General features: G+C 35.5%; 1 protein-coding gene across 1 annotated transcript in view; it reads right to left on the bottom strand.

The window, feature by feature from the left end:
- The window catches only part of ARIH1 (ariadne RBR E3 ubiquitin protein ligase 1), a 122,763-nt gene that overhangs the window by 31,561 nt on the left and 77,277 nt on the right, over positions 1-13,925 (bottom strand). Inside the window, exons 4-5 of the mRNA XM_043555074.1 lie at positions 10,650-10,742; positions 10,107-10,162 (exon numbers count right to left, since the gene is read on the bottom strand). Of these exons, the coding sequence (XP_043411009.1) occupies positions 10,107-10,162; positions 10,650-10,742 (149 nt within the window). The remainder of the gene's footprint in view (positions 1-10,106; positions 10,163-10,649; positions 10,743-13,925) is intronic.

Below are 13,925 nucleotides of genomic sequence, written 5' to 3' on the forward strand. Positions count from 1 at the left end.
AATGGAATACTATTTAGCCATAAAAAGGAATCAAGTACTAACACATTCTCCAACATGGGTGACAAGGATGAACCTTGAAAACATTATGTTAAGTGCAAGAAGCCAGAAACAAAAGATCATATGCATTATGACATTTAAATGAAATCTCCAGAATAAGCAAATCCGTACAGACAGAAAACAGATATGTGATTGTCAGGTTCTAAGGGAAGGAGGGAATGAGGAGTGACTGTTTAATGAATATGGGAATTCTTTTAGGGGTGATGAAAATGTTCTAGAATTAGATAGTGATGATGGTTGCATGACATTATGAAAAGTATACTTTATTACTATTTAATGTTTATATTTATTTTTTGAGAGAGACAGACACACACACACACACACACACACACACACACACACACAGTCTGAAGCAGGCTTCAGGTTCCAAGCTGTCAGCACAGACCCCAACGCAGGGCTCGAACTCTCCCAACCACGAGGTCATGACCTGAGTCTGACACTTAACTGCCTAAGTCACCCAAATGCTCCCCCTTTTTTTTAATGTTTACTAAATTGTATACTTTAAATAGTTAAAATGGTAAATATGTTATGTGAAATTTACATCAATTAAAAAAAAAATAAGAATGAGATCCAAAGTCAGATGCCCTGATTTACCATTTTTAATTTCTATTATACCACAATGCTTCTCTGATGTGACAAACCCAAACAATTTTTTTTAAGTTTATTAATTTAGGGGGGAGCAGAGAGAGAGGGAGAGAGAGAGAATTCCAAGCAGGCTCTGATCTCAAGAACTGTGAGATCAGGACCTGAGCCAAAATCAAGAGTTAAGATGCTTAGTGGACTGAGCCACCTGGGCACCCCCAGTGATTTCTTATAACTGATCTAGCTTACCTGGTTAGAACAAAGGTCAGCCATAGTTACTAGGGCAAGGTTATTAGTTAGGTCTGTTATTAGGTTATAGTTTATCTTGTGATAAAGAAAAGTAAGAAAGTGATCTTGAGAAAGCACTCTCAAGAAGACAAGCATTATCCTGGCTATTAATAAGCTAACTCTCTTGGCAAAGACCTACTGCCATCACTTACGTTGGAAATAGTTATTATGCCAACTCTCATGGTGGAAGGCAACTCTTTATGAAGGTAAACATAATGACTTCTACTGATAGCCCATTATACATTCTAAGCACAGTGTCAGATGCATTTAAGTACCCTTAAGTTTTGGGATAATTCTGTTTTTACAAAAGAGATAAGTGGACAGCTATCCACCAGAATTTTTTTTTTTTTAGTGTGCCAAGTAGTAAACCATGCCTTCTGCTTATATAGCACGAAGAGTAAATCAACATTATGCTTCAATTCAGGATTAGTGATAAAATATTTTTCTATAATATGGGTTTTTTCTCCTGACAGACATACCAATTATAGACAAGTATAAAGAAGGAAATAAAAATCACCTGTAACTCTATCACTCAAGAGGAATAACCACTTGACATTTTAATAATCTGGACTTTTTACTCTTTATTTTGGTAAATGTATGATATGTAATTTTAAACAGAATGTACTACATATAATAATTTTATACCTTTGCTTCTTCACTAAGATTATTATAGGCATTTTCCAAAACATTAAAATAATCCACAAATCATTTTTTTAATAAAAACTTGAAATTAGGTACTCCCCCCACCCAAACCTTTTTTAATGACTATATTACATTCCATCTTCCTCTACTGTTGGACATTTGGATTGGTAGGGTTATGATAATGTGACTAACATCTTTACAATAAATCTGTTCAATTTCTGGTCATTAAAAATAAATATAAGATTTACTATAATCTCTGGCTCATCTCTTCCTCTTATACTCCAGTATCTGACTTTACCTTTAAAATACATTTAAAATCCAACTATTTCTCATTACTTCCTCTGCTCCCATTGTGGATCAAACTACCATCATCTCTCACCCAGACTGCTACAAGAGTCTCCCAATTTCCCTGCTCCTACTTAGTCTCTTTTTCATGCCAACAGTAGGAACAACCCTCTCTGACCACATCACTCCTCTGCTCAGAATCCTCTCATGGCTCTATCTCAGAATAAAAGCCAACGATCTTATAATGATCTATAAAGCCCTACACAATCAGCCTCATGCACCCGTCCCACACTCTTCTGTGCCTCCTTTCAATCTATTAAGTTTACATTTACAGTTCAAAAATATTTTCAAAAGTTTAAATAATAATCAGTAATTTACTATCTATATACTTTGCCTTTTGAACTACCAAAATTTGATAACTTATTTCATTTTGCATTTCAATGAGACTAGGAAATTATTTCAGTACGAACTTGAGCTCTGATCCCTTAAGCATGTATTTTAAAATAGTATTCTATAGCTTTTGTATGAAATTTCCTACTTTAGAATACTAAAATGCTTTTCTCTTTCACTGTAGGGAAATAATGGGAGGCATTAAATTTATTCAACTATGAGACACACAACTCTAAAGCCATGTTATCAAAGCATTTTCCATAATGTCTCTGTGGACTATCTTAAAAACAGATACAACTTTGGGGTTAAAAAAAGATTTAAGTAGCAATAATTATAAATGAGGGAAAATGATGAGTTAGATGCCATTAAAATGGAAACTTTGTTCACCAAAAATCATTGAGAGAAAAGAGAAGCTACACATAAGGGAAAGTAGGTGTAATACATATATATCTAACAACAGACCCATATCAGAATATTTAAAGAATTCTTACAAAGGAACAAACAAAGTAACAAAATTTGAGGTTACTTGAATGGGCACTTTATTAAAAAAAAAAAAAAGATATACAAATACTTTGGAAAACTACCTGGAAGTTACATATTAAAGTTAAAATCTTACTCCTGAGTACATACTCAAGAGAAATCAGTGCAGGTGCACCTAGGTGGCTCAGTCGGTTGAGCATCCAACTCTGAGTTTCAGCTCAGGTCATGATCTCACAATTTTGTGAGTTCAAGCCCCACACTGGGCTCCATGCTGATGGCACAGAGCCTGCTTGGGATTCGGTCTCTCTCCCTTCCTCTCTGCCCCTCTCCTGCTCACACTGTCTGTCTCTCTCAAAATAAATAAATTAATTTAAAAAATCAGTGCATGTTCACCAAAACACACATCTAAGAATATTCTTTGTAACCTTTTCACAACAGTCAAAACCAAGCAAACAAACCAAAAAACTCCAAATGTCTATCATCATCCTAAGAATGAAATTACTATCTATCTTTAGTAATAACAAAAAAAACCCAAACAAACATAAAAATATATAGATATGTTGAATACATATCTGAAAGACATTATGTTAAATGAAACAGATACACACTCACAAGAACAATACATGCTACATGATCCCATTTAAAAGAGGCTCAAGGGGCACCTAGGTGGCTCAGTTGGTTAAACATCCAACTTTGGCACAGGTCACGATCTCATGGCTTGTGCGCTGGAGCCCCTCGTCAGGCTCTGTGCTGACAACTCAGAGCCTGGAGCCTGCTTCAGATTCCGTGTCTCCCTCTCTCTCTGCCCCTCTCCCCTCCCCCTCCCCCACTCTCTCTCTCTCTCTCTCTCTTTCAAAAATAAATTAAACATTATAAAAATTTTTTTAAAGAGGCTCAAGAACAGGAAAAACTAACTGATGGTCACAAAAATCATGACCGGGAACAAGGCTGAGATAGATACTGTCTGGTAAGGGGCACAAGAATGAACATTCTGGGTACCTCTATCTTGTTTGGGTAGTTAATAAAACACACATACTTTTAAAGTTAATGTACTTTACATATTTTAGTCAATATACTTTAGAACTTACTAAAGTAAAATAGAAAGCAACATATAGCAAACTCAGCCTACTGTACTTTTCCTCTGTAAAAGATGAGATGCTTATTGTACTAAGATTAACACATATCATTGTTTAGTTTTTCTCCTTCCTCAGGCAGTTCAAACTGTATGGCTTCACTTAAGGGTCTAGACAGGTTCACAACTGTATTTGTGACCTTTAAGAAACTATTAGAATATAAAAATTAACCATCTGACTTTGATGTCTGGATATTCTTCCCGGAGAAGCATGACTTAGAGGATTACATTTACTTCTTTCTGGATCCATTCAACTACTTGGTTTTAAGTAATATTTACATAGCTGTAATATTAGAAAAGTACTGGTTTATTTTCTGAATAAACTTGTTGGCAAAATATGAAAGAATCTGTCTCAGAAAAGAAAAAATAACTATAAAGTTGGCAATATAAAGTAATTACATGTCTAACAGAAATTAGGAGGTGAAAGAGATAAAGGCGAAAGTGCAGAGGCATCAATTTCCTAACCTTATGTAATATGGAGTTAAGATCTAGTGCTTACAGTTGATGGAACAGGAAATAATTGCAAAACAGCATTTAAATTATACTATCTAATTTAAAACAACTCATTTCTCAAAAGAAAATTTTCTGCCCTTTTCAGACAGATGGGAAATTAGCCAATAGAGGTAGGCATTATCTATACCGTGATCCTAAAATTCATTTTTAAAAAATCTTATGTATCAGCTAAAGCTTAAAGTAAAAGCATTTGGCATAATTTTGCTAGAAGTGAATAGCAATGAGTTCCTGTCACCACCTCTGCTTGTCTGTTTCTAAAACCTCCATATATGAAAATAAATCATAAAATTTTTTTAGTGATATCTTAGGATGTTGAATTAGAACATCACATTCCAGATGTGTGTTGGCACTATTAATTATTACTCAAGATGAGACTAAATAGTATTACTTAAAGGTGTTTTTTTTTTTTTAAGTTTATTTATTTTGAGAGAAAGTGTGCATGCGAGTAGGGGAAGGGGAGAGAGAGAGAGAGAGAGAGAAAGAGAGAGAGAGAGAGAGAGAGAGAGAGAGAGAGAGAGAGAGAGAGAATCCCAAGCAGCTGCCTAGAGTCTGAACCGGGCCAAAATCAAGAGTCGGATGCTTACTTGACTGAGCCACCCAGGTGTCCCTACTTGAAGGTATTTAAAGACTTAATACATACAAGTTTACCTTTACCACCCCTAAGAAGAATAGAGAAACTGCACACAGAAAAGAAACTTAGGCCCTAAACAACTATATTAAAAAACAACAACAACAACAAAAACCTACATGTGCTAAGATGAATAGAAACAGATGAGTATTTATTTGGTCTCAAGTGGTAAATAATTTAGAGAAGTAACTTACATTAATCTCATGAAAACATAAAGGACAAATCCTGGGACAAAGAAAAATTCTCAGAGTATACTGTTACCCTCCTGACTGTGGAAGTATAACTATATGAGGCCATTGTATAACAGAGACCCACTTAGCCAAACAGCCTTGATGGTATCCTATCACAAATCCATGACTAAAGGCTAAAATGATGACACGTGCTTATAAGTGCAAGAGAGAAAAATACACCTCCAGTTACGGATTCAAAGATACATGCCTATTATATACACACTGCTGTGGAATAAAAAATTGAATCTACTAAGTAACTAGTTTTAATTATTAAGATCACCTCCTGAATGGAAACAAGCATTTAGTGAACACAAATAGTGGACCTGGAATCATACAGTTTATAGTCTAAGAAAGAATATAGATATGAACATAGGCAATTACAAAAATGTATATTAAGGAAAATATGGGGGAGTTAAGGAACACGTAGGATACTTGCTCAAACCAAAATGCAAATCAGTAAGCTGAGACCTGAAGGAGACTAAGAGGATGAATGGATTAACAGAACTAAAGAGCAAAACAGTAAAGAGTACTGCATATCAGTCAAGAGACATTAGAGAAAAACTAAAAGTCAAACTAAACCAAATGCAAATAAAATGCACAGTACTTTCAAGACGCCAAGTTCCACACCACTAGAAAAGAGAATGTGAGAAAAGGCAAGGCAAAGATGAAGCTGCACAGGTAAGCGATACAGAATGGAAATAACGAATTGAAAAGTGATGATATAGTATAAGAGAATCACTGAGGAACCAATCACAGATTCCCAGCTAAGAGAAGATGACAGCCTGTATCAGGTCAATGTCAGTAGGAACTGGGGGAAATGGACGGATTTAAGACTAACTGCGATGTAGGAATGAATTTGGTGTAAGGAACACTCTAGGAAATGTGGAAGAAAAATGAATCAGGGATATGATCAGGATTCTAATTTAGGCAAGTCTTTTACACCTAGTGGTACCATTCTTTGATACTAAGCAGCCAGAAGAATGAGTTTGGTGGCGGTGGCGGTGGTAGGGGAGTTGGAGAAGGTAAAGCCTGAGGAATATACATATGAACATGCCTGATAGGTAGTGGAATATGTGTGTCCTCAAAAGATACAGCTGACCTGGACATATAAATCTGGGAATTTCCAATGTATGACCAAGGAGAGTGTATAAAGTATGAAGAAACCCAGAAACCCAAAGAGCAATATTTTAGAAGAGGCAGAAAAAGATGATTTTGCCAAGTCAATTAGAGTAGATGTGGAGTAGGCCTAGGTTGGTAGCCTTAGGAGTTGGTGCTGGAGTAAAGGGGATTTTACTGGAAATGAGTACAACAGGAAAACGAGAGGCTATGGCAGTATGCTGATGTATGCTTAAGTTCTCAAACTACACTAGGAGAGCTTGTTGAGATTGCGGGGGCCCCATCCCCAGAGGTAAGTCTGGATCTGGGCCTGAGAATGTGCATTTTTAGCAAGTTCCTAGGTGATGCTGTTGCTGCTGGTTGGGGGGATTACACTATGAGAACCACAGGGTCAGGGTATAGAATAACAGACTATACGTAGAGACACTGAAATCACACTGATGACAGCAAACTTTGGGAGAAAGACAGTAAGTTGTGAATACTATGAATAATTAAGTGGGTGCGACCAAGAAGTCAAGCAAATAAAAGTAGAAAGGACTACAACATAGCTGAGTAACACAAGACTCAAGGTCTATATGGATTTTAAACTGAAGTAGAGACCAATCTGAATATAACATCTGAAGCTAAGGGGGACAATAACTTCACTTCCTGACCATGAGGCACACATGGGGGGGGGGGGGAGGAGGCGGAATGCTAGCTTCAACTTGAGAAGTTTATATGAGAATGTGTCTTCAAGAAAAGAATCCAGTTTCAGGTTCAAGTTCCAAATGAGATGAATTCAGATTAAACTATTTTTTTAACCTATCAAATTGGAAATTTAAAAATGATAATACCATGACTGTGAAGGAGTCTATTTCTTTCACACTAAGAGAAAAATTATTAAGCATATTTCATTTATTATTTAAGATTAAACACTTAAACACGTTCTCTCATTTCATTAAAATAATCTTAAATTCTACAATATTTATTTCTAAGAAAGAAAATGGAATTATATACCAACAGTATACAACTGTATAAGGTGAACAATAAAAATCCCTCTTCCTAATCCCCAAACCCCTAGCTGATATCGCTATTAACATGCTCTTCTAAGTATTCTCCAAGCTGTCCTTTTTTTATAGTTTATTTTGAGAGGGGAAGGACAAAGAGATAGGGAGAGAATCCCAAACAGGCTTTATGTTATCAGGAGCCCGACGCAGGAATTCATTGCTGAATTCCCTTAAGCTAAAGACACAGCAAATCTTAAAAAGTAGCAAATAGGGAACAATATGATTAACAGCTGACTTATTAGAAACAATGGAGGCAAGAAGGCAGTAGAATGACATATTCAAAATGATACTATTGCATGAAAGGGCAAAGAGTATATACATTTGTAGAAATTGCCAAATTGCATTACAAAAAGGTTGCAACAGTTTACATTCTCTACTGTAGTATACTCTCACTCACATTACGTATTACCAAATTCTTTAATCCTTACCAATCCGTAATGTAAAAACAAAAACCACAACTTTTTAAAACTAGGGCATCAAATTTTGATTTACATTTATGTAACTAGGCATGATGATAGCTATTATTTATTAGCATTAAAATTTCTTTCATTGTGAACTGTTTTCCATAGGATTATCATCTTCTTGATTTATAAGAGCCCTTGTGATATTAGCCACATTGTTTTATGTGTTGAAAACATTTATTCCATTCCCCTCTAAAAAAAAATGTCACAAAATTTCATAAATTCATGGTCACATCTCCCTGCCCAAATGCCTCCCCACTCTAAACCATCCTTCACTATACTAAAATTGTATTTCTTTTTTTTTTCCCTAAGTTTATTTATTTTTAGTAACCTCTATACCCAACCTGGGCCTCGAACTCACCTCCCATTCCAACTGAGCCAGCCAGGTGCTTCCTCAATACATTTCTAAAAATGTAAATCTTGTTATCAGAGTCTTAACAATCTTCTATGACAAAACTCATCAACTGTCAAGGTCTTTTATCCTCATCTCTAACAATCTACTACTCTCTAGCCACCACAGAATACTTAATAGAGAAGTTCATGAACTATTTTTTAAAATATTGGTATTTTTTCTTTAACCCCCATTACCCTCCACTCCCTCAATCCACATTTTTACCCCATTTATATTACTTCTTAAGTCTTCCTAATCTCTTCAGGTGGAATAATTTGCTTCTAACTGTACTTTATACATGCCTTTATATATAAAACTTAAACTCTGCATTTTATCACTATGATCCTACTGGGCAAAGGAAATGCACCTTCAAAAAAAGTTTTAAGTTATTTATTTGAGACAGGGAGCAAGCGAGCAGGGAAGAGGCAGAGAGAGAGACAATCCCAAGCAGGCTCCATGCACAGGGGTCTGATGTGGGGCTCGATCTCACAACCATGAGATCATGATCTGAGCCAAAAACCAAGAGTCAGATGACGCTTAACCAACTAAACCACCCAGGTGATCCGGGAAGGAAATGTATCTTAATGCTCCCAGTAAATGTTTGTGGAAGAGATAAGAGATACAGTGACCTATACTGATGAAATGTATTGCTGAAGCTGATGTATTGATGAAAAATTACAAATCAGAAAGTATCAGGGGACAAGATAAAGACAACTGGAAGGATGGTGATACCTCAAGATGATATATAACTGATTTTTGCTAGCTTAAAACAGTAAGGTAAAAATTCAATTCAAGATAGAGGCAGTATTAACACAGAGCTGACAACAAGCAACAGTACATATGTTTTAGTAAACCAAAGTAGGTTGAGGTTAATAAAGTAGAACCAGTGAGCTTTATAAACTGCTGGCTAAGTCAATTTAAGGCTTTATTAGACAGGTTAAGAAATTTGCTCATTAAAGTCCATGGCTGCTTTTACTTTTATTACCTTCAAATCCCAAAGTTTAAACACAAACCTACCTTTCTATATAGGCAATTATCCACTACTAACTACACAATTTTTTGCAAGACAGTTCAGGCCCTCAATCTGTTTATCTTCCTAAAGTGAAGTCAATTAAGTAGCCTCAGGCTATGTAATAGCACAGACTCAGGATTCTACCCCAGGTTCAGGACTAAACACTATACTTGTTTCTTTAAGTTTATTTCTCCCTTCAAAAAGAGAACCTTTCACAAGAAGAGTTAGCCAACAACCTCCAAATGCAGCACCTTTGGGAGCAGTGTTCCAAATGAGGCCACACTCTCCCTGGGTAGCTCCCAGTGAATGACAGAGCCTGGAAGGGGACCGGGGCTCAGCCATTTCTGCTTCCTGAAGTGTTCATGTATGGGCAATCTATGTGGTAGAATTCCCCACAGGGCTGCTACAGACTCTCACACCTGCCCCACAGTCGGAGTCTCTTCCTACCAAATCCTTCTTCCTTCTTTTTCTCTTTTAATAAGTGTCATACCAACATTAAAGTGTGTCCACTCCTGTTCCTCTTTAACCTGCACAAATACTATATCACAACAAATCCCCTTCCCTGTTACCTCCATCTTGGCAGAGGACCTCAATGGACATATCCTATTTTCCAACTCCAAGGATTACTGAAATGCAGCTATCACATATTGCCTAGTATTTTGCCATATATTTACAAGAATAGTGTCTGGGCATTTACCCAAGTTAGAAATGAGCTTTTCTACTATGAAGGAATGTGGATTAGAAAGTCTCTTCAGACTAAAAATTTCACCTCCTTTGAGGTTTGAGCAAAAAAATAATTTGGTTTAACCAACTAACCAATATTCAACATGCAATATCTATCAGAAATACTTACATAACTGTGTTGTCATCCACTAAGATATCACAACCATGAGCAGGGCACGAAATAGTCTGAAAAAGATTGAAATTTAAACTATGTCTTCATTCAACAAATATTTACTGAATGCTTACCATCGCCAGGCACTAGGTTGAGAATACCTTAACATTTATAGGATCTTAATTGTTCCCTTTCCATTAAAGGAAATGTATGTGTGTATTTATCACCACAATGTAACTAGAACTGCTGACCTGAATAATTGGTTTTTCAATATAAAACTTGAAAGGCACAAGCAAGAGACCTGACAAAATTGCTCAACAAGTTCAGTCTGACATATACACATATTAATGCCGTGGAGAAAACATACCTGGACTGTACCTTTAAATGGATTGCCACATTATAAATAGGAAAAAAAAAGCCTCAATTATCTTTTATCTCAATATAGAAAGTAGTTCCTCATGCAATTCATAATCCAGAATGCTTCACCTGTTCATATATGTGCAAGAGTCTAAACACTGTAGAAAATTCAACAAAAAATGAAAATCAAATTGACATCTTTACCTGTCCCATGCCTTCCTCCATTATTTTGGTAGTTAAATATTCGCTCCAGCACTGCATACAAAACTTATGTCCACATTCAAGGCCAGTGAAATACTGCAACAAAAATAATACATGCACTTTTAAAAGATATTGCCAGAAAAATCACTATACATAGTGACCCAATAAGGCTCTATTAGGTCACATTTCTCATACTGGCTAAAATTTTCCATTTGACAAGACTAGATGGACTCCTAAAATAAACTTGGTGGTAAAATCTAGACATGCAAATACATTTAACACAAAATAATCAATGAGAAATGCATCTATAGTCGATAATTGTAATTTTTAGGAAAGGCAGACAAGTTTGTACTAAATATAAGAATATATCATGTACCAATAAGCATATGAAAACATGCTCAAAATCCACAGCCATCAGACACTACTTAACACCCACTAAAACAGCTGTATTCAAGAAGACACATAATAACAAGTGTTGGCAAGGATGTGGAGAAATCAGAATCTTCATACACTACTGGTGAGAATGTAAAATGGTGCAGGAACTTTGGAAAACACTGTGGCAGTTTCTCAAATAATTAAACACAGAGTTACTCATGACCCAGCAATTCCACCCCTAGGTATATAGCCAGAAGAACTGAAAACATAGCTCCACACAAAACTTGTATACAAATATTCAGAGCAGGATTTTCCACAGTAGCCCCAAGTTGACACAACCCTAATGTCCATCAATTGCCGAATGGATAACAAAATGTGGAATATCCATTTGAAAGAATATTATCCAAGCATAAAAAGGACTGAAGTACTGATATATGGTATAATGCACATGAGACTGAAAACATTATGCTGAATAAAAAGAAGCTAGCCACTAAAGACCACATACTGTTTGATTCACATGTATACAAAAGGTCCAGAATAGGCAAATTCACAGAGTAGATTAGTGGTTGCCAAGGGTTGGGTGGCAGGCGGCAGGGAGGGAAGTGACTGTAAAAGGATATGAGATTTCTTTTCAGGGTGATGGAAATATTCTAAAGTTTACTGTGATAGTGACTGCAACAACTCTGCAACTATACTAAAAAGCACTTAAAAAATTTTTTTTCTTTACTGTTTATTTATTTTTGAGACAGAGAGAGACAGAGCATGAGTGGGGAGGGGCAGAGAGAGAGGGAGACACAGAATCCAAAGCAGGCTCCAGGCTCTGAGCTGTCAGCACAGAGCCTGATGCGGGGCTTGAAGTCGTCTACTGCAAAATCATGACCTGAGCCACCCAGGCACCCCTAAAAATCACTTTAAGTAAGTGAACTGTATCGTATGTGAGTTATTATCTCAAAACTGTTACCAAAAATTTCACACAAATATAGGACTTCATAGAGTTGCATGGAATGTTGCTTACCAAGATAATCAAAATCTTATGGAAACCAGAAAGATTATTCAGATAGCTAAGAATAATAGTAACATTTTGGTCTAATCTTGTATTACTTACATGAGTTGAAATACTATTAATTTGAGGGATGGTTATAAGAAGTATATTATTTTCTATAATGCAATATTAAGCAAGTACTTTAGTAAGTGTCTTGAGGACAGTATTGTAAAAAGACAAATGGTCACTAAGAATATGTTATAATATTTACTTGAAATTATTTTTAAGTGAATAGGTAATATAGGCTCATGGTCAAAAACAATTATTTAACAGTATGAATTTATGTTGAAAATAAGTCTCCTTTATTCTTATACTTTTCCTCTACTTCTCTACCTAAAAGTAATGACTATTACCATTATTTTACATATTCTTTCAGAGATGTTCTAATGTACACAGGTATACACACACACACAAAGAGTAACACACACTCTCTTCTGCATCTTGGTTTATTATTATTTAATAGGTTTCTTATGTGGTTCTACATTAGTACACGTGGGTCCACCTCTTTCTACATTCTGTATGAAGGTACCATAATTTATTTAAACAGTCCACAATTAAAGGACATTTAGACCTTCTTTTTTTTTTTGCTGCCATGCTACTGCATTGGCTATATATATATATATATATATATATATATATATATATACACACACACACACACACATACATACACACACACACACACACATTATTGTGATCATGCAAATTCACCTTGGGACAAATTTTTACAAGTGACATTATAAAAGGTACACATTTACACTTTAATAGATTATTACCACACTTCATTCAAAGAGGTTGTAGCAATTTATACTGTTCAAGAGAACCTGGTTTTACAATACCCATGTCAACATAGTATCAAATTCCCTGATCTCTGCAAATCTGACTGGTGAAAATGAATTATCTTCATCAATTTTGATTTTATTTTATTATGAGTGAAGTTCAAGCATTTGAAAAAAGATTTAAGGCTCTACATTTCTTTTTCTGTGCACTCTCTTCACCTATTTTTCCCATTTTTCCACTGGGTCCCCCCCCCCCCCCCCTTAATGATTTAGTGGGGATTTTCACCTACTTAGAAAATTGACCATTTATAGGTGTGGCAAATATTTTTCAGTTTCGAATCTGAATGTTCCCGTTTTGTCATGCAGAAGCTCTCTACTTATTGATATGTAGCAAAGTGTATTACTTTTACAATTTCTGGCTTCTAAATCAATTAACTTTAATATAAGGAGTTAGGAAGAAATTTAAGATTCTACTCCAGATACCAACCAAGTTGTTCCAATGCCATTTTCTGAACCCACCTGATTTGAAATGCCCCCTTTTATAATACACCAAATTCTCACACATATTTGACTCTATCTTGTTCCACTGCACTGACTATTCTTATATTAGGTAGGACTAGTTCCTCCCTGTCCCCATCAATCTAGTTGTTATTTTTTTCTCAATATTTTACTATTATTCTATTTTTCCAGACACTCAAGTCATCTTTTTATCTCTGTTAGTATTTCAAGTTTTCTTCATAAGAGAGCTTTCACATTTCTTGCCAAGTTTACTTCTAGCTCTTTTATTCTTTTTGTGGCTCACATAATATTTTGAATTCCATTCCATTTTCTAATTAGCTGTTATTTGAAAAGTGCTCATGAAATTTCTGATGTTGCTTATGACATAAGATACCAATAGTCAAGATGCAAAATTCTACACTATGGCGTATCAACTATATAAAGAATGCCCAGAAGCAGACATGGGGGAAAAAAAAATCTATCAGTGTCCTAAAAGACAGAAAATATTTACCCAGTTTAAAATACAGTGCTATTCTGACTGACAATTATTCTGACTCATTCACAGAGGAAGTGAAGGTAAATATT

Source organism: Prionailurus bengalensis, chromosome B3, assembly GCF_016509475.1.
Source record: "Prionailurus bengalensis isolate Pbe53 chromosome B3, Fcat_Pben_1.1_paternal_pri, whole genome shotgun sequence".
NCBI classification, from domain to species: domain Eukaryota; kingdom Metazoa; phylum Chordata; class Mammalia; order Carnivora; family Felidae; genus Prionailurus; species Prionailurus bengalensis.